Source organism: Pangasianodon hypophthalmus, chromosome 19 (genome assembly GCF_027358585.1).
Source record: "Pangasianodon hypophthalmus isolate fPanHyp1 chromosome 19, fPanHyp1.pri, whole genome shotgun sequence".
Taxonomy (NCBI): Eukaryota; Metazoa; Chordata; class Actinopteri; order Siluriformes; family Pangasiidae; genus Pangasianodon; species Pangasianodon hypophthalmus.
The window spans coordinates 7571957-7592597 of record NC_069728.1 but is presented as its reverse complement, the minus strand read 5'-3'; the positions used below and the strand labels follow the sequence as shown (position 1 = coordinate 7592597).

At 39.6% G+C, this 20641-nt stretch overlaps 1 protein-coding gene across 2 annotated transcripts; it reads left to right on the top strand.

Annotated features, from left to right (window-relative positions):
- Positions 1-499: 499 nt before the first annotated feature.
- Positions 500-20597, top strand: si:ch211-278j3.3 (E3 ubiquitin-protein ligase RNF19A). 2 transcript variants are annotated; one of them, XM_026944327.3, is made up of 10 exons: positions 500-586; positions 6924-7309; positions 9770-10221; positions 11658-11863; positions 12733-12880; positions 15153-15315; positions 16276-16390; positions 18126-18257; positions 18586-18823; positions 19002-20597. In XM_026944327.3, exons 2-10 carry the CDS (start codon positions 7151-7153, stop codon positions 19195-19197), a joined length of 1809 nt encoding a protein of 602 aa, XP_026800128.1. In that variant the 5' UTR covers positions 500-586; positions 6924-7150; the 3' UTR covers positions 19198-20597. The 2 variants fall into 2 exon arrangements, with proteins under 2 accessions (XP_026800128.1, XP_026800125.1); XM_026944324.3 differs by having other exon boundaries at positions 18565-18823.
- Positions 20598-20641: the final 44 nt, after the last annotated feature.

Below are 20641 nucleotides of genomic sequence, written 5' to 3'. Positions count from 1 at the left end.
ATAAAAATATGAAACACTACTGATAGTTCAAAATGAGATCGTGTAGTTGTAGTGGTAATAATAATAAGTAAAGTTATTTGTACTGATAATTTATTATCATTATTATTATTATTATTATTATTATTATTATTAGGTTTGCCATTACAAGAAGATGAAGAATATATATATATAATATATATATATAAATTCTTCATCTTCTTGTAATGGCAACAATAACAATAATATTAATAACAACAACAATAACACTTTTCTGGTTATTTATTATTATTATTATTATTATTATATATATATATATATATATAATTTATATAGATGTACACGGTGCTCGGTGAGGCGGTGGAGTCAGGGATGTAACGCGGGCAGGAGGTCGGGCTGGGTGATGTTTTCCGGGCGCTAGTCAGACTGAAAGGGAAATCTCTGGGAGGTTAACGGGGATCTCCTCCTCCACGTCACGCGGCGGTTCTCTGGCCGCGGTGGTGTGCGCGCGCTCTACAGCAGTGGGCGGAGCTGTTCTCGGCTGTTCAGTGGGCGGAGCTAACCGACTGTTCCGAGCAGCCACACGGTAACGCGGCGGAAAAAAGCAGAGGTAAGGGACAGGATTTTGTTATTATTATTTTAGGCATGATTTGATTGTTACGATTGTTTCGTCGTGATCAGCAGGCTGTGTTGAGGCTGATGACACGGTCGCATGTGATCAGAGCAGGCTGCGGAGTAGGGCAGAGTGGAGTAATAACCTTGCCACTCCCTGCAGTGCTGTGATGCCTGCTCCACAGACCCTCTGAGCTGTGCTGAAAATGCGCCTCTGCGCTCATCTACAGACGCGAATATCCACGCTGACATATCTTTCAGCACCGTCATGTCCGTGTATGTCCGTGCTCCTGTCCTGCAGAGAGTGGGGCAGTGTTTAGTGTGTGGTTGGATTGGGGGCAGGAGGGAAAGTCAGTGATCAGTCAGTGCTGCTGTATGAGGAGATGAGAGCAGCTCCGGTTACTGATGCGCCTCTCAGAGCAGCGCGTGAACACAGCCAGGTGTGTGTGTGTGTGTGCGTGTGTGTGTGTGTGTGTGTGTGGGGTGATAAAGCTGTCTCAGTGCCGTAACCTGCAGTGATGAGATAATGTCTCTGTGACTTATGCTGATGGTGATCTGCTACTAACACCCTCTTTATCAGTAGAGCAGCACAGCCCATGCGTGCTGTCTAATCAGCAGCCGTTAAACAGCGCTTTAACACGAGCAAAGTTGGAGCTTTTTCCTCCTTATTTTGATTTGAAATTGTTATTATGTCATAAAACCGTCAGCAGACTTAATCTTACTTCAGTCACAGCTGTACAACATGCTGTTTAACAGTTGAATCACTTTCACTAACTGACCAGTGGGATAATAATAATAATAATAATAATAATAATAATAATAATAATCTCATCTTCAGCATGACTATATTTTGTAGCCTACATTCATGCAGACTGAAAAGAAATATGAAATCCAGTGCTTTGGTACAGACTTTGTGGTGGGATTATTTCTTCCAAGAACCTTATTCAGCAGTCTGATTTAATACTATTTCTCTTTTCTTTGTGGTTAATAAGTGCTTTTGGAGTGTCTCATTTTTTTATTATGAGACTTTTGAATTTATGTACATCAAGTCCAGTTAATTTTGAGAGAACTGCTTCCAAACCACATTTTATAGCCTGGAATTTTTATGATTTTTTTTTTAAATCCGCTTTTGGTAGAGACTGAATCAGAGTAGTTCAATAGGTCCGAGTCTGATTATGTAATGCTGCCTGAGTGGGCTTATCCTGAGACAAAGACTATTGACAGTGGTGATATCTCACAATTACCCCATAAAAATTTAATAATGACTTTGTCGTGCTGAATAGCCTCTAATGCTTTTGTTAATAGCTTTGTAGGCAATCCAGCAGAATTGGATTCTCTCTAAAACATTTGCTTCTGGTGAAATAAAATGTTTGATCATCAGTGAAAGTGTTTTTTTTTTTTTTTGGAAGTGCTGTGTCAGCCTGTGTACCTCATATATGAGCGAACACAAAGTTCAGAAATATTTTGGTGTATGTTTAGTGAGGTAAAACATATGCGCATAGAAGAACACAGTGTTTAAGGGTTTTCTAACATGCTTTGTGAGAGGTGTCCCAAACTAATCCTGCAACTGCTGCTTTGCACTATAAGGAATATGTGTTGCTAAGAGGGAAAAGTCCCAAAGGACTGGGGATTGTTGTTCTCCTAACCCAGCAACTTGCTAATAAAATAAGAATTAATAAAATAAGATTGGACATATTAATATTAACTTACAATATCTGCCATTCCTTTTTTCTCTTTTTTGCATCCATGTCCAAGTGCATTTTCATGAAAATACACGATTCACCTTTGATTAGGTTTATAGAGCCTTAACACCAATTTTATGAAAAGCTTTTGCACAAAATTTAAAGCAGTAGTTCTCAACCTTTTTCTAGTCAGCGATTCCTTTAACTGTAAAATAAATTTTACAGACCCCCTCAGTACAGATTTATTTTATGAACATAATCTAGCTATTCAAATATTGGGCTCATTATTCAAATGTAATATTCGGGTTATTTATTGGAGCTATAGAGCTTTTTATTCCTGAATGTCCTGCTGACAGAACACATTAGGCCCAAGTTGATGTTATTTATAGTCTGACTTACTTCAATTGACCAGTCAAGCAGACTAACAACTATACCTCCTTAATAAACATAATACCTTTGATCATGGTGCGTCATATTTCCATCACTGTAACAAAAAAAAAACCACAGACCCCTGACTCTGCTTCATGGACCCCTGGAGACGTCACTTTGAGAACCACTGAACTATAGGATTCTCTACATAGACAAGACAGATAACTTCCCAATCATACTAACAGAATATTTCTCTTTAAAATCGCAGTGATTTCCCTGCACTATTTTTTTTACTACTCACAGCTTCAGTGTATTTTAGAAGGATCTTCAGATAGTTTTGGAGTTTGTCCAAAACTGTTTTCTGATGTTTTTATAGATGCTCCTTATAGTTGTGTAACATTTAATACGCAACAAGTCGTTTTTGTGTCAGGTTTGTGACCCAAAGAACAAACATGATTCAAAACACAGTTTGATGGTGATTTTTATATATTACGTGTACTATTCAGCTGTTTATTTAAACACATGACACGTTTTCAAATGACAGTGGAGAATGTAAATGTTCAGATAAAATGTATGGGAAAATATTGGTGCTGCCATTTGAGCACTTAAACATCTCCCAGATGATTTCCCACAAATCCCCAGAATGCCTTTCCCTGGCTTACCATTAGGCTGTTAAATGATGCAGTGTCTCCCTGTAGCTTCTGCCTCCATTTTTCTCTCTAGCCCACATCTATGAGTCTTTCCTTTCAAGAAGGACATTAACAAAATGGAAGCAAAATAGTATCTCATCCTAAGCTTCTTAATATAGCTTCTGCCATATCCTTCATTAATGATCATATTGAATGAAAAATGGAATGGCATAGGAATGGAATTCTGTTGAGCACATTTCAGTTTCTCATATGCATGTTTAAACACAGATATTCTAGTTATTGGATGGATTTCGGTGCATTTTGCTTCCAGATTCTTGGTGTCCTTTGCTGACTGTATTCACATGAGTGTGACCCAAACCCCTGCACTTCAAGTGTGCAAGTTTCTGCATCGTTCTTCGACTTTGGCCACTTTTTGGAAGAAATCACCTTGTGATCTACAGTATGTTAAATAAGTCTTTCCTAATTATTCCACAGTGCATCATGTGATGGAGCTGATTAATTGATTTAATATCATGCCTTTAGCATTAACCTTTACTCTTCTGGGAACGCTTTCCACTCGATTTTGGAACGTGGCTGTCTGGATTTGCCCTTCAGCCCCAAGTGCACTTCTAATTGGTAACACTCGTAATACAGTTTATTGATTTTAAATGATATTTGACCATGGGTTTCTTCACTGATACCACATTATGACTTTGAGCAGCCGACGTTGTTGCTTGGCATACACATCAGAAGTGTTGGTCATCAGAGTCTGGCAAAAGATTGGACAAGGGCATGGCCCTGGGGCTCAATAATGCCCCATTTGACATTTTTCTTCAGTATGAGCATGCAATTTCATCTACATGCACCAAATTTGGTAGATATATTGGGTCTTCTTGAAGAGAAATTCTGGCATAAAACTACAATTTAATGTTACTTGTCATGCTATGTACTATTTTGTTGCATGAGACTGTATCACATACTGTCTGCGTTTTAGCAAAATTCATTATTTTATGTCATTTTTCTGTTTCACTTGAACGCTGAAATACCCAGAATGCAATACACCAAAATGTCATTCACCAGCGCCCATTTAATCTCAGCTAAGGAAAGAACTATCAGTAACATCGGCATGCTAACTAAGAATTCTACAGGCTTAGCTTGCTCAGATTTCAGTGTAACTATGTCACCGCTATTTTACTTTAACAAGATGTAAACATCAAGTTTACATCAATAAACTCTCTCTGAGATGTATATACTGTATGTCTGGTCATTGCAGGCAAGACTGCTGCTTAGCATCATTTAGCCACTGACAGGATGGATGATTAGTTTAGCTGAATAGCACTTCCTGTCATTTAGTGCTAATCCACAATAATATGTGGATAACGTTTTAGCTAACATCTATCCGATTCCTAAATAAAATTCTCAATAGACACTTTGGTCAGATTATAATGCAGTAGCTCATTTGCCACGGTATTCACATCTCTGTCTAAACAGATTAGTAATCTCTTTCTGTTTACAAACACTAAAGCTCTCTCTACACTGCCAAAAATGATGGATATTTATGAGTGTGCAGCCAGGGAGGACTGTTAAAGAGATCTGAAAGTGGAGTTACTGGGTCTACCACTGAAGATGCTAAAGAAAATGGTGATTCTGTCTGTATTTAGCACAAAACAGAGAGCAGAAACGCTCTGTGCCTGGTATGGTTGGATGTTACTGTGTTGATAGGGGAAAGAGTGTATGCCCCTCCCACCACTCCACTGATCTTGCTTTTACCCATCATGGGATCGACACCTTGTGACACACTGGTACGTGCTACATGCAGAATGGCCAGTCATGTCAGAGAGTTAATCTAAATTTGGAAATTTGGAATAATTCAACTTTGGGATCAGGAGAAGAACAAAGTACAGTGGTTATAATACGTCATGAAGCAAACATTAGGGCATCAATCAGTCCATCCATCTATCAATTAACAAACATTATATGTAAAACCTTTACATGATACATAATCTGAGATAATATGAGATAACTGTAAGTCTCTCTGGATAAGGGTGTCTGCCAAATGCCATAAATGTAATAATCTTAAACAGGAATTATAACACATGTACAAACATTTCTTTTTTCTCTGAGGTTCCTTTTTTCCTTTTGTTTCACTCCTGTGCCCTTTCTATGATTGTGTAGCATCCTAAAATAAGCATAATAACAGTGTGACAGTCTGAAACTGTGTGTGACGCTGCTACAAGTTTCCCTCACAGTAATATCAACTACTACACACAATGGCAGCGTGCACTTAACCCAGCTCAGTTAAAATACAGAGAATGTTTGTGTGCAAACTTTGTGAGACAACGCTAAAATAAAACCAAAAACAAGGAGTCGTGCTTTTTCAGTAGCTGTATCTTAAAGAGCATCCAACACAACATGAAGTGGAGTTTGCAACCCTTTGTACGGAGAAAACAGAGTGAAGAGGAAGCAATTTTACTTGGACAAATTTTACTTGGGTCATAGAGTTAATCTAAATTTGGAAATTTGGAACTATAATAATTCAATTTTGGGATCAGGAGAAGAACAAAGTACATCCATCCATCCATCCATTCTCTGTACCGCTTATCCTACATAGGGTCGCAGCGTAACCTAGAGCCTCTCCCATTTTGCAAAACTGAGCACACTCTGGACCAAAAGCAAAAAAGAAACATTAAAAAATTGTGATCATTATCATCATCGTCATTATTAAACGTAACATTTTCTACTATTGCATAAGCAAGTAATAAAACATTGCCCAAAGTGTTTTATTACTCTTATACCACAGAAAGGGGCCACACAACTTTTTTTAATCGCTTTATAGTTACGTTTAATGTTCTGCAATGTTTGTGATCAAGTTAGTTTGTCATCACGTGTTTTATAGCAGATATAAATACTTACTTGCTCACAGGCCTTTCTCAGTTTTTTTTTCTTTAAATTAATAAGACAAAAATGCAGCTCATCATTTTACTGAGAAACCAGTAAGCGTAAAGTTCTCTGTTCTGAAGACTGTCCCATGGAGGAAAAACTACTGACTGTTAGAAAGTACTAATTCCTTCCAAAAATGTTAATTTCACCATATCAAAGATTAGATTCTGTGTCCCTGTGAAGATTCAGATTCAAGAATTCAACAGTGCTGTGATATACATAGTAACAATTTTCTGGCAATAAATAGTACAAATTTTAGACAAAAACTGAGTCTAATTGTAGGTTTTTGCCTGTTGAGTGGCTGACCAGATACAGTTTGAATGCATCAGCATTGGGCATTGTCACTATTTCTAATAGTTCTACTATTTCTCACTAATTCTCATTACAGTTTAAATGATTTGTAAAGTGTTATATTTTGATACTTGTGCAATGTTATTACAGAGACTGTGGCTCTATCAGTGCAGGCGGAGACAGGAAGACGGGATCTATTTATTAACACGTGTCATGATTAGTTGCTCTGTACCTAATAATGTAATACGGAAAATGTACAACATTTTTGGCATGAACCAAGACAAGACATGAAATTAAATGACTTTTTTTTAGAGATGTTGATGGTAGTTGAATAATGAAAACCACAATAAAAGCCAGTAATTGAATTAATAAACGTGTTAATAAGTAAAATGTTACTCATTAATAATCTTTCCACTTTTTTCAGGTTGACAAGTTTGTTGTGGCTGAAGAAGATGACTACGCTACCGGATACTCTAAAGGATAATGATCTCCAGTAGGATTCACTCTTATAGATGTCTGTCTCAGTCTCTCCCAATGTGTGCTCTAGTGCATCTCAGCTTCAAGTCATAAATGTCCTGTACACACCCTCTCACACACTGAAAAGATCTGATTCGCTCATGTTGGTTTGGTTGGACTGTCACATTTCCTACCATGAAAAGGCCAAAGCAGCAGTCCCAGGCCTTTAGCTTCCTCAGTTTCTTTACCCGCAAGCCCAAGTCAGACCCCAAGAGTGAGAAACCTGCGGCTGCCTTGAGTCGAGATGAAGTGGTGATTACGCTGACGCCCAACGAGCAGGAGCACGCACAGAATGTAAGAAAGAGTCATTAATTTAGTTGAATGAAGCTACATTAGCACTTTTTGGGGGCTTAAATGATCCATTTAAAATTTTTGCCTGATAATCAAATAATAGTAAATATTTTAGATGTGAACCACCTCGAGGGAACTGGCTAGTAACTCACTCACTTACACACAGCAGTAATACCACATCTACTGGTATAAGGACATTTTTTTTTAAATTCTGTGGTAGAAACAGGGATGAAATTTACAATGTTTCCATAGGGATGGTCAAATGAATGCTAACAAAGTGGTAATTTTAGTAAAATAACAAACATTAAGACCCATTTTATTTTCATGGAGCAGAATCAGGCTATTAGGGGCTGACCTGGTGGTTGTTGTTTGTGATTGATGAAAGACATTTTTTTGGAGTAAACTTTGTCAACTGTTAAGGGCCTTGATTGTTAGCTTATTAAATAGAAATATTCATTTTCAAGTTGGCTGGCTCCGGGTAACATTTGCTAAAAATATGTACAGTACATACTGCTGTTGTATAAAACAGCGAGCAAAAGTGGTAATAATAAACAGTTCATATGTAAGGTGTGACTCAAGATTCCATCATACTGCAGCAGTGAGCGTTCTCGCTTCATGAAGGTGTTGCTGAGCGCAGGAGTGAAACTCTCACTGGATTAACAAACTTGATTGTAAATGATCATATACAATGATGACACATGGTCATAATGGACAGTATGGACATTTGCATGTTTGTTCTGTTTATCAACCCAATGCAAGAAAGCACACAAATAAATGTCAAGAACTTGCCCAGATTGACACACATGACTAGAGCCCTGTTTAAATTGCAGCTCCATAGTCACTGACGAGGCTTTGCTTCAACTTTAATATGTAGGCTTGATTACGCGAATGAACAATAAAAATATTTTTTTTCAAAGTCACATATACTTGACTCACATTTAAGTTGAGTGCAAAAGTTTGCATACCCTAAGGTCAAGATGAAGACGACAAAATGTAATTTATACCAACAGGGCATTAGTGTGTTAGGTTTCACAGATATTTCTTTCTCACATACCATTTCTCTTGAGATAACTGATGTTAAGAGCTCATCTGGAGACCGAGATAGTCATGGAAAAACATTGATACATGACTTTTTCTGCTAATTTGGACACTCTCGTCTGCCTGTCCTCCCCACTCACTGATATCTTATTTAATTAGTGTTATTGTAAGGGTCGCCTTGCTGTTGCCAGGAAACGGTGGTTTAGCTGCACAGTTTACCTCCCTCTGCATGAATACACATGCACACACTCACACACACACACACACACACACAGCAACATGTACACAAAGACTCTGGAGGTTGTGTGTAGGGATATGAGGTGAGAGTTCAATCTTATATTGCACCCGAGAGTTGCAAATAATTTAGTTCTTTCTAGCTCAAGCTTACTTTTGAAACAGACTAACTTACGGAACAAAGTTACTAAATGCTCTCGTGTCACCCAATCTGATTTTTAGTCTCTTTGGGGAGCAGGTGATGTAATTCCCTATGCTTCTGCTGCAGTGCAGAAATGCCATGGGGAATTTTGAAGTCATTAGATTAAGCGAGAGCAAGGGCAGGAGTAGGAACAAGTTTTAGGTGATCCAGCAGAATGTGATGTTTGATGGGCTCTGATTCATGGCAATTGATTGATTAGACTAGAGATGCAACAATACCGATACTGCTTATTTACTTGTACACTGTGTGGCGTAAGCCTAATGTGCATTGTTGCGCTAATGACAGATGACACGAAATGACAGCGATTTCACGATTAAAGATCAATGCAAAGCAAAGCAGCCTGCAAATTGTGCTCTGTTCAAAAAAATATATCAGAAGGAGGTCCTACAGCATCTTCCTACACTTCAAAGAACCTTATAAAACGTCTTATGGTGTCTAAACAGTATTTTTACCACCATAAACAGAGCTAAATAAAATGCTCCATGATGTCCCTGATTTCTTAATAGTAAGTAGGTTACTAATTTCGGTATCAGTACTTCTCGATGGCAGGGACCATATATCCTTTTCATCATTGTAATAGATAAGAGGACTTCCAGCTTACCTAAACAGAACATGCTACCTAAACAGAACATGCAACACGCTACTTAAACTGCCTCTGTGAAAACTAATACTACTGTCCCTACATCATCGACATAATGTGGTTACTGGAACTCAGCTATGTGTGGTATATTTGTCTGGAAGTCACAGATAGAGGTCAGTTTATCTGCATTCAATGATTCTTCCTGCCCCGTTGACAGATCACTGCGCTCTTGTGGGAGCACTTTCACCAAAGAAAAAGGCAATATATACATATAGACAGTGTAAACAATATGAAAGGACAGGCTACAAATACAGAACTATAATTTGGTGCAATTTAAGATGACTGTTTTTTTTCCCCAAACAGAATGTTTTAATTACCTAAATTTTTAATCTGCTTTTTTTCCCTCTAGGAGCCACCTCACAGTGAGAGAGATGGAGGTGGAGAGGCTGCTGAAACAGGCTCAGTTAAGGCTGAAGGAGCTGAGCTTGAGCAGGCTGTGGAGTGTGTGAGCAGTGGCTCCACAGGCGTCGTGTCGCTTTCCTCCTCTAGCCAAGAGCAGCTCCTAGAGCACCTGGTGGAATGTCCACTGTGCCTGCTGAGCCAGCCTCGTGCCCACTTCCCCCGTCTGTCCTCATGCCCACACCGTGCGTGCACTGACTGCTTGCGTCAGTACCTGCGCATTGAGATCTCAGAGAGCCGTGTGGGTATTGCCTGCCCACAGTGTCCTGAAGCACTAGCGCCACCGGATGTGCGTGCAATCCTAGATGACAGTGCATTGCTCGAACGTTTTGAGGAGTATCAGCTCCGCCGTTTCCTGGCAGCCGACCCCGACACACGCTGGTGCCCAGCTCCGGACTGCAGGTTGACACCTATCACTATAACAAGGCCTTTTTAAATGTTAAGAGATGGCAAATAGACTACTTCCCTGGCAACCAATGCATTAAAAATGTGCACACTGACAGTACTGATAGTAAAAAGACATAGTAGCATACACAGGAGAATTAATGAAACCCTCTGACATATTTTGGTATTCCTCAAGGGGAAATGGTTTTTATGATTGGATTTTGCCATTTGAGCTCTTGTCTGCTTTTGAAAGCATGTAGTACACAGGGCCTCAATGATAGAGTTTATTCCTCACTGTTGCATTATGCATAGCTCTAGAGGCCAGGGATGGATTTCCTCTCAGCAACCAAAGAGGCCTAATAAAGGGAAGCTGTAGGGTTGATTTTTATATATTGTAAGTCTCCTGCCCTTATTGTAATGTACATACCATGCTACTCTAATATTACACTTTCTTACACTGTATTCTTGCATAGCTGTGGCAAATTTCACATACAAAGATTTTGTCAGAGAGAGTTTGGTACTTTTCATTAGTAAAAGAACCACCTACTTTCACTGAAAGAGGACGGATGTAGCCAATTTCCAACCATGTGCATACACCAGTAACTGTGTCAAGCAAAAATATAGCCATGACAATCTGTGGGATCCAAGCATTCTTTACAAATTGAGCTCCCAGTTCTTGCCAAGTTTCATAGAACAATAAAGAGACCACAGATGAATATGCTGTTCAAGGCTCATGACAGTAGCTCAATGCTAACCCTGTAAAATGCCTGCTGAAATCTGATTGGTTGACTGTGGCCATTTTTGGTGAGTAACCCAGTCATCATTATGGGCATACAAACTAGGACAATGATGTAGTGTACTAACTTTCAGCTGAATGTGATGGAGATCCTGAGAAACAGTTATTTAATTTTAACTCCTCTTGCCTGCCTATGGATGACCACGCCCCAATTTTTGAATTCCTCAGATCCCATTCAATCTCAGAATCCATTCAAGCAGTCCTGAGTTACAGCTGTTTGAGTAAACCGTGCTCCACCCAACAATGATTGATTGCAATATATTGTTTAATAATGGTCAACATGTTTTGAATAATTATTAAAGGTCAGACTCCGCTGAGTATTTTGACCAATTTTGAAGATCCTTGTGAGTCTTATGAGTCCCGTCAGAGTTACGTCAGCATGTTAGCATAGTTCTCGATCACATTTATTGTTTTAACTTAAGTTCTCAGCAAAGATCCATACTCCAATATTAGTTGCCCCTCTACTAATTATATACATTTAAAAATTTGTAACAGTACTGAGAGATTTTTAAATGGATTGCCCACCTCGTACGGTCTGATAGAAATTTTATTCAGATTGGAATCAATCAGTTTATTCTATCCAGATTTAGATGTATACATGAATGTTTTTATTCCAATTCCAAATGTAGTGGTGTGTGACATGTTACTGTTTGATCAGTTATGCAGTGATAGCTTATGGTTGTGCCGAGTGCCCTAAGCTGAGCTGTGGCCGTGAGGGCTGTGACACAGAGTTCTGCTACCACTGCCGTCAGCTGTGGCACCCAGACCAGACTTGTGACCAAGCCAGACGACAACGTGCCCGCCACACATTGGGCAGCAACGACACCTCAGCACTCTATGTCTTCAGTGAGGAACCTGGCGGAGGTACAGCACAAAATGTTGGGGTTACACAATGAAAGGTCTGTTTACAAACTGGACAAATCTCTTGTTCTTTTCACTGTTTAGGAATTAAGGTTAAGCCCATCTCATTTAACATTTGTACAAAATGTACCCAGTAACACTTACTTGCATCTCAGTTAGTCTCAGTATAAACACTATTTATGTAAAAGTGACACACAAAACCTTCACATGCTCAGGGAACCTCCTGATGGTAAGAGATGGAGTGAATGGGACAGGGACTCACACCGAGTTCATGTGGAATGGTTATTCCGAGCCTTGGAGTGATTTCTTCCCAAGTTCAGTTTATTCAAATATATATGAACACTACAGTTGCACTTGGGTGTAATTGGGAGACCACGCTTAGCTCTCAGATTTAGTACCTTTCCAAATATAATATGGTTCAGTTCATCTGTGATACGAATATGATCCAACATAAGTCCTATCTAACTAAAGGAAGTACTATGCATTATGGATAAAATATTTTATATTAGCGTTCTAATTCACAAGAGCGGTCATCAGTCAAAATGACCTCTCAATTTTTTTGTATAAAAATATGATTTGAAAAATTCATTTTCATAAGATAGTTTAATGGAAAAATCATTTTGACCTGGTCAGACACTTTTATCCAGAGCGACGTACAATTGAGTGGAGCAGATGAGGGTTCAGGGCTTTGCTCAAGGATCCAACAGTGGCAGCTTGGTTCCAGGATTCAAACTCACAACCTTCATCAGTAATCCAGAGCCCTAACCACTGAACCAGCCCTGCCCTGAGATAGAACTTTTAACCTTTTCTTCTTCTGGGTAATCCAAAATCTCTTTTGGTCTGCAGTGTTTGTGTGTGTATGTGTGTTTTAGATGCAGAGGAGATTAAAGCTTGTCCACGCTGTGGTGCCTATATCATGAAGACTAATGATGGCAGCTGCAACCGGATGAACTGCACAGTTTGTGCCTGTCAGTTCTGCTGGCTGTGTATGCAGGAGATCACAGACGTGCACTACCTCAGGTGTGTAACCCAATCACACATTGTGGGTATCAAGGCTATAAAGTTGAAAGCACAGACTGAGTGGATATTTCACTAATGCCTTCACTAGCTACAAGCCAAAGATTCACTGCAGCATCACTTCAGTCTAAATAACACCTGTGAACATCCTGTATCATGTTTTATACTGCAGCATTGCTGAATTATAGATTCTGATTGGCCAGAAGATGAAAAACCAAAATGATGCTGTTTTAAAAGTATCAGATTTTTATATTGATTTAGATTTTCATCGTTTTCTGTTTTGAAAGTATCTTTGCTTTATAGAATTTCTTTACATGTGCCTTTGCATAGTTCTGCATTACATATTAACATTTATCTAGGGAACATGTTCCTTAGATAGTTAGATAATTATTACTGGACCCCCTGGTAGTAACTTTAGTAAGCAGGGCAGTAGACTTTAAGGTTGTAGAGATACATAGGTTAGGTTCTAGATGTAGGTAATGGCTGCATTGTGTGTGTGTGTGTGTGTGTGTTTTAAACACATGGATAGTAAAAGAAGGAGTGTTCAGTGAAAGAGTACAGTAAACAGCCTTAATACTGCTCACAAAAGCAGCATTTTCTTTTTTGTTGCTGAATGATTATTCCATGTTGATATGATTGATTTTTCCGCTCTTGGGCACAGCACTAATGTTAACCAATTAATCAACAAAATCTCTCTTCATATTTCTATGCAACCCAACTCCCATGATTTATATTTATGATATTTAATGCAGTAGAATGAGTAGAAGCAAATGAGCTTCATTTTCAGAAGCAGGAGTTTTTAGTACTAAAAGCAAATTTTCAGAGTACTCTGCTTTCGTGAAAGTTGAGATGGTTTTGTTTTTGGTTGCCTGTAATCTATACATTATTTGAAGATTGTATGTAGTAATAGGACATCAGCAATATTTAGATACTGGCAGTATATCTGACCTACCAGCTTGCATGCAATAAATATGACCCAACCCTCAATATAGATTGTTTGAATAATGAGTAAGCCACGTATCTGATAACATTAATATTAGTATTTCACACTGACAAGGTGTTTTTCAAAAGAGGCTGGTCATTTATATGATACAGTCAAATATCCATACTCTTGATGAGAGAATTTGTTTTATTATTATTTTATTATGTAGTGTACTAATAACTCTGATGCGTGACAGGCCACAACTCCCCCTCAGTGTCGCGATGTGCTTCGTATTGTTCAGGAATGAGGAATGATATTTACCTGGTGCTGTCCAGGGACACCACTTCCAGGCTCCAAGTCTAAGCCTTCTGTCCAATAACAGTGGAATGATGATGATGAAATGTATTTCTTTCAGGAGTCTAAATATGTCTAAAATATGTCTCTATACCTTGAATAAGTAGCGTGTTTCATCTGGAGCCTATTATACAAATACATGAGAGACTTCAGAAAGCCTGAGGTAGACTCATATTTTAGCAGTGAACACAGCACAATAGCTTAAAAGCTAGCAGGCATTTATCACAAAGATATTACCCTTAGCTATTAGATAGAGAAGACTAATGCAGTTGTAACATCCCATAAGAGATCCTGTACTGTTAACATTGACATGATAAATACTGTTGATGGATGTCCAACAAATCTAGACTTGTTAGCCTACTCTGATAGCTCAGCAACGGATGACATGGGTGTGTGTATGTGTGTGTGTGCACGTGTGTGTGTACACATGTCTGCGTGGTATAAGAGTGAATGTCTGGCTCTGTTCTTTCTGCTGACGTGTGTTTAACTCTCCCTGTCTGACAGTCTGAGATTGTCCCTTCTTAACACTGAGGACAAAGCAAAGCTCTCCTTATGAACCTTCTCCTTTTCAGCTGTTAGGACATTTTGACAATACATTTCTCCTTAACCCCGTTAAGCTGTTCACTTGAACAATATGTTCAAATGTCACATGTGGTCTTTGGATGCAGTGCATTACAGTGATTTCAGGTTTTTGGCTGTCTGGGTTGCACCTAAAACTAGTAGTACAAGGGATCATAATTCACAAAGGCATGGCACGTTTATTAATGACAGCCCCACATAACAGCCCTTCTGCTTAACTTGAACAGTGCAGCAATTGTTTGGCTGTAAATAGAGAAGATCATTCATTTGAATCTTAACATTTTGCTTCATAGCACAATCAAGTTTTGCAGTCAGAACACAGTCATTCGTAGACACAAGTTGCAACCATTTTTCAATTAAATAGTTAAAATATCTAATGTGCATTTTTCTTTTCCCATCCTTGCTTTGTATTTTCCACAGTCCCTCAGGCTGTACTTTCTGGGGAAAGAAGCCGTGGTCACAGACACGAAAGGTCCTGTGGCAGGTGGGAATGCTGCTTGGGGCTCCAGTGGTGATCTCACTGATTGCAGGCATCGCCATACCTGTCATTATCGTGGGCATCCCGATATACATGGGCCGCAGGGTATGTATCCATGTAATTAGAGCTACTGAAAACAAATGTCAGGTGCTCAGACTTCCGTTCACGCCTGGTATTTTCGTGTGCCTCGAATGTATCTCCACTTTAGCAAATCTGTAAAAGCAACCCAATGTCACTGTAAAACCAGACGCAAAGATACTAGGCAATACCAAACTAAAACTCAAACAAAGTGTTCCTAGTCATTTTGATCCACTAATCCACTAGATTAGTGGATAACATATTCAAAGCAAGGGCAAATGCTGTCAGAGTTCGAGGATTAAAAAAAAAATCTGTCCTTCAGAAACAAAACTTCAATGAACTTGACCACAGTGCAGATAGCTATATACTCAGGTACAAGCAATTTAGCATAGTGTAGCTGATATGCTTGCGTCAAATAAAGAAATTTAGTAGCTATAATGGGGGCACAGTGGCTTAGTGGTTAGCACTGTTGCCTCACACCTCCGGGGTTGGGGGTTCAATTCCCGCCTCCACCCTGCGCGCATGGAGTCTGCATGTTCTCCCCATGCTTTGGGGGTTTCCTCCCTAGTCCAGAAACATGCGTTGTAGGCTGATTGGCATCTCTAAATTGTGTGAAGGTGTGTGTGATTGTGCCATGCAATGAGTTGGCACCCCATCCAGGGTGTCCCCTGTGTTCCCCCGTGACCCTGGGTAGAATAAGCAGTAGAGACAATGGATGGATGGAATCAATACGATATATGCAAGACATCCAACCCAGGGACAAAAAAAAAAAAAAAACAGTAACAGTGTGGCTGGTTGTTCTAAAGGTAGCTCATAGTGACTATGCGGTCTTTTACTGTTTTAGAGGAGAATGTTCACATCTGTTCTTAGATCTGTCCACTTATCCAATCAACTGAGACAGATGTTAATACCATGTGTGAACAAGGCTTACAAAGATTAAAAAATTATTTCTCTCATGTTTTTTGCATTTGTTACACTATCTTTCAGGTCCATGGACGCTGTAAGAAAAACAATATCTCAGGAAGTAAACATTACTTGACAGTAGCCAGCGGGGTCATGACATCAGTGTTCGTCTCTCCAGTCTTAGCAGCCGTCACTGTGGGTGAGATTATTTTTTAGAACAATTTCAGTACATCAGCCATAGTATTAATGTAGTTTCTAGGATCATTCTTTGATCACAGAAATGTATACACTTAAACCTAGCCATAAGAGAGAGGTGAGATGTCATGCGAGGCAGAGAATACCTCCCAATGCTGGTAGGCTGTTACTCATGTAGGTGGCTTATGTAGGAAGAAAGTGCTGACTAAGAGCTTGGTGTCCCAGCTCACTCCCACAACCAAGCTTTGCTTTCTCCATCTGGGGAAAATACACTGTGCACACATACACTTATATACACATGCATGCTCACGCACATAATCATGCCCTTCTTCATACTGTCATACTGCTAGCACCATGGAAACAAATGGGTGATTAGCTCTGGGTCTTTTCATGCACAAAGATGCCTTCGAGTCTTGTTTTCTCACACATATGTTCACTCCTCTAGCCCCTTGATGAGTCATATGTTTCTCAGGATTATGGCCACAGCGAGGGCTTTAGTGGCAAAATTACAGCAGCTTGTTGCCACTGAAGTGTCAGATCGATCTCCATGGCGTGGTGTGAATCCACATTCACATCGTGCAGTGCCCCGCCTCCTCTCACTGCTCTTGCTCTCTCTCCCTGCCTGGGAATAGCATTATCTGCTTCTAGCACTGATCCAGTTTTAACAGATTCACAGAGGGGCCCTGTCCCCTGAGCACAAGACTGCTACAGAGTGGCGTAAACAATGCTACTCTGTTCTGTTCCGCACTATGGATAATGATGACCTTTTGTCCTCTGGCTAATATGAGCCATGGTCCCAGTCTCTGTTGCCTTCATTATTCCCCCTGTATGTTTATAGTGCCATTAGTTGTATTACTGCTCCATGTTTTTTCAATATATGCCACAAGTTTCACTTTCCTGAGGATTTAGATCGTATCTAGAGACTGTAGATCATTCCTCTTGTCATCTGGCAAAACAATGTACATGCAACACGTTATATTAGAGCTATAAACTGTAGTGGTGAGATGGAAAATACCAAAAATAAATATTTAAAAGATGGGCATACCTTCCAACCTTTACACATTTTGCATACTCTGGAATGTACTCAGTATGCCAAAAGAGGTGTCTTTTTTTTTCATAATAAACACCACTTTGTGTTTTGTACTCTCTGATGTTAACTGACGCTCTTGAAGCCCCATTTCACACTAGTAATGTTTTGGCCCATGCTTGTGGTGCTGTTTGCACTGATGTAACACCCTTGCGTTCATTCAAGGTAAATTGAGAATGTTTGGAGTTCACTGAAATGGCACTTTTTGACCAAAAAAAAAAGATTAAATAGACCTACAGTAAAGTATTAGATTTAACACTTCACAAATAATGTTAATGGTAATGTTAATGGTAATTATGGAATTGAACAGAGATTAAAATGCTGTTTGTGTGCTTTGCTCTCCTGCATGTTCAAACAGTGTGAACAGCCAATCAGTAATGCAGACTAGGTAGTTTTTGGGACTTTTTCTTCTTTGGAGTTGTCAGGTCTGGGGAATTATAATGACCACCTTTCCTGTGGTTTTATTTTATTTTATTTTATCTGCCAATTAATAATAGCAATAAAAATCCTGGGCAAATGAGATAACTATACACTGCAGTAGATTAAGTAGCTTACTGGCAAGTTTCTAGTTGTTGGGTGGCAATTGGGGGATGCAAGTTCTCAAAACTGGGAAGTGGGAACACATTTGAATATGCCTGCTCTATATTTCCAGCGGTTGGAGTGCCTCTGATGCTGACGTACGTTTATGGCGTCGTCCCCATGTCTCTGTGTCGTAACGGCTGGTGCAGGCCTCAAACTGAAGCCCCTGAAACGCGGAAGATCCAGTTAGAGGACCTGGCCACCTGTAAGTCTACCATTACAGTCTACCATTACAATACACTAATATGCAACCTGATTACCTTTTTTTTGGACTAGATGTATTCAGAACCTTATTTGGTGTGAGCTAGCTAAATGTGATGTGTTTTTTCTCTGCTCATCTAACAGAGTCCCGAATCACTATAGTAATGACATTGGAAAATGTTCCACTTTTATATTAGTGAACTGTTTATTAATCATGCCTGTGGTATTAGCTCCAATTTGAAAATCCACAATATATTGTTTAGTTGACAATTCATCCTTCTGATCTGATGAAGTTTCAACTTCTCTTGAAGATCTTTTGTTTTCTCATGTAGTCAGTGATCACTGGACTGGGCAGCCCAAGCCAGGGCTGAACGATATCGGTCTCCAGGAAGTGAGTGTGGATGAAGCAGTAGCATTACCGAGTACAAGTGCTGTCCTCTCACAGCCTGAGGGATCCTCCAATCCGTCTGATGATGTACAGGTGGTAAGCACCAAACAAGACAACAAATCAGATGATGTGGATGCTGTTGAGGAGTGTGTCTTTAGCAGCGCACAGACCTTTGCTTTGAGGTGGGTCCAAATTTATCTAGACTAGAATCTTAAGTGAAATACTAAAATTCTACTGTATGCTAATATATTTATATAGTGGACTGTGTTTTCTTAATGATGGTACATCCATTATAAATAGTGGACATAGTATGAGAGTTAAACAATGTGAAACTGGTATTGCTGCCATGTGTGACTGCAGGGAGGGAACTAATATTGAGGTACGGGTGGAGATTGAGGCACAGCCACGCGGTGGACGTCAGCCCAGTCTCAGCAGCGTCCTTTCAAGCCGGAGTCTGTCAGCTGAATCCCTCCATCAATCACACGATCCTCTCAGTGCCTCCCAAAGGCCAGTGAATGAAGAACCCCAGCCAATTACACAGACAGACAATGTCTGATCCTCAGCCGCTTTCACCACCCACTGTACTTCCGACCAGCTGCTTCTAGCCTCTGTCTGTTCACACAGAGACAGAGAAATGGAGACCAATGGAGCGAGAGAGGACGAGAGGACGAGAGAGCAAGATAGAAATGATTCAGTATCATGACAGAAGGCATGGGGACAAACGTCCAGGGCAGCTGTCAATATACCACTATGATGACTAATGATGATAGTATGAACTAAAATGGCCCAAAGCATGTTTGCGAGCCAGTCTTGTGGTTGTTAGCCTCTTTTTTACTGTGGTACAATGAGAAAATTGGCTATCCAGATGGTATTTTATTTAATTTATTTGTTTAGCCCTTCTTATAGCTGCAATATACTTTTGTATTAAGTGGCTGTACGATTTCATCCCTTAAAATAATCCAATAAATTCAAGAACCACAGCATGATTTTCTCTGAAGCAGTGAGTTTCCTAGATTGACATACAGCTTTTACACAATATTATGGAATCTATTGCTTCCTTGCCTGGAGAACACAATACTACTGGCAACTGTGCAGCAGGGTATCCTGTCATTCCCATATGATGTTCATTCACTTCAATTATACAGGTTTTAACAGAACACTAGGTCTTATTTAAGTTGCAGTGAAAATAATGGGCCTTTGATCTAGATTTAGCCTATGAGCCTACTTATGAAAATACTAATCTCTTCAACATTCCCTGTATGTAGCAACTAACTAAACATAAGCCTTGTTAATGCAGCTGAAAGGAAGGCATCTTGGCCAGAATGATTCTCCATAACTGTATTGCATCCAGTGTGTAAGACTACAGACTGCTTACTGAAATTCATTCGAACTTGAGTTATTTTATACAATCTCTAGACGGCCACTGTGTCCTATTTCTCTAATGACCGAGCCAAAAAACTGCGTTCAGCTTAGATCATACAACTGGATGAGCACTTTTCTGGACTACAGATACTAAAGATAGTAGGGAAAGGGGTGTTATGCTTGTCCAGTTCTTGTATACAGAAGGAATCAAGGAAAGCTTCCGTAATATGGCTGGATCTATTTCCATGAGTGCAACTGAGTCATAGTTAAGGCAGTCTCTCAAATCACATCTACTGCATATAGAGGCATGAAGGCACTACCACGCTGCTTGCAGAAACCACCTAGATTTGCTCTGTGCAAGTCATCAGAGAGCAGCAAAGTGAAATCTCACATCAGCATGCCATCTGAGGCCTCTTCTTTCCCAAGAAAAAAGCAGATAGGTAAAAAGAAGCCAGTATATTTCACATGTTTGGCAAAGATTTCATTGTGTGGGTGAATATACCCACAGATCAAAAGTTAACCATATGTATGTGCAATGTAGATTTGGAAAACTGAAATGGTGTATGAATAAACAGATTCTGAGTAAGAAATCAACTTTGTGTTCTTGGCAAATATGTGTGTTGTTGAAGTATTTGTTC

Excerpts from the sequence above, each read along its gene's own strand:
- si:ch211-278j3.3 (XM_026944324.3), top strand. The coding sequence starts at position 7,151 with ATGAAAAGGCCAAAGCAGCAGTCCCAGGCCTTTAGCTTCCTCAGTTTC. Across the intron at positions 16,391-18,125 it reads CTTAGCAGCCGTCACTGTGG|CGGTTGGAGTGCCTCTGATG; the intron begins GTGAGATTATTT and ends CTATATTTCCAG. Across the intron at positions 18,824-19,001 it reads GCACAGACCTTTGCTTTGAG|GGAGGGAACTAATATTGAGG; the intron begins GTGGGTCCAAAT and ends GTGTGACTGCAG.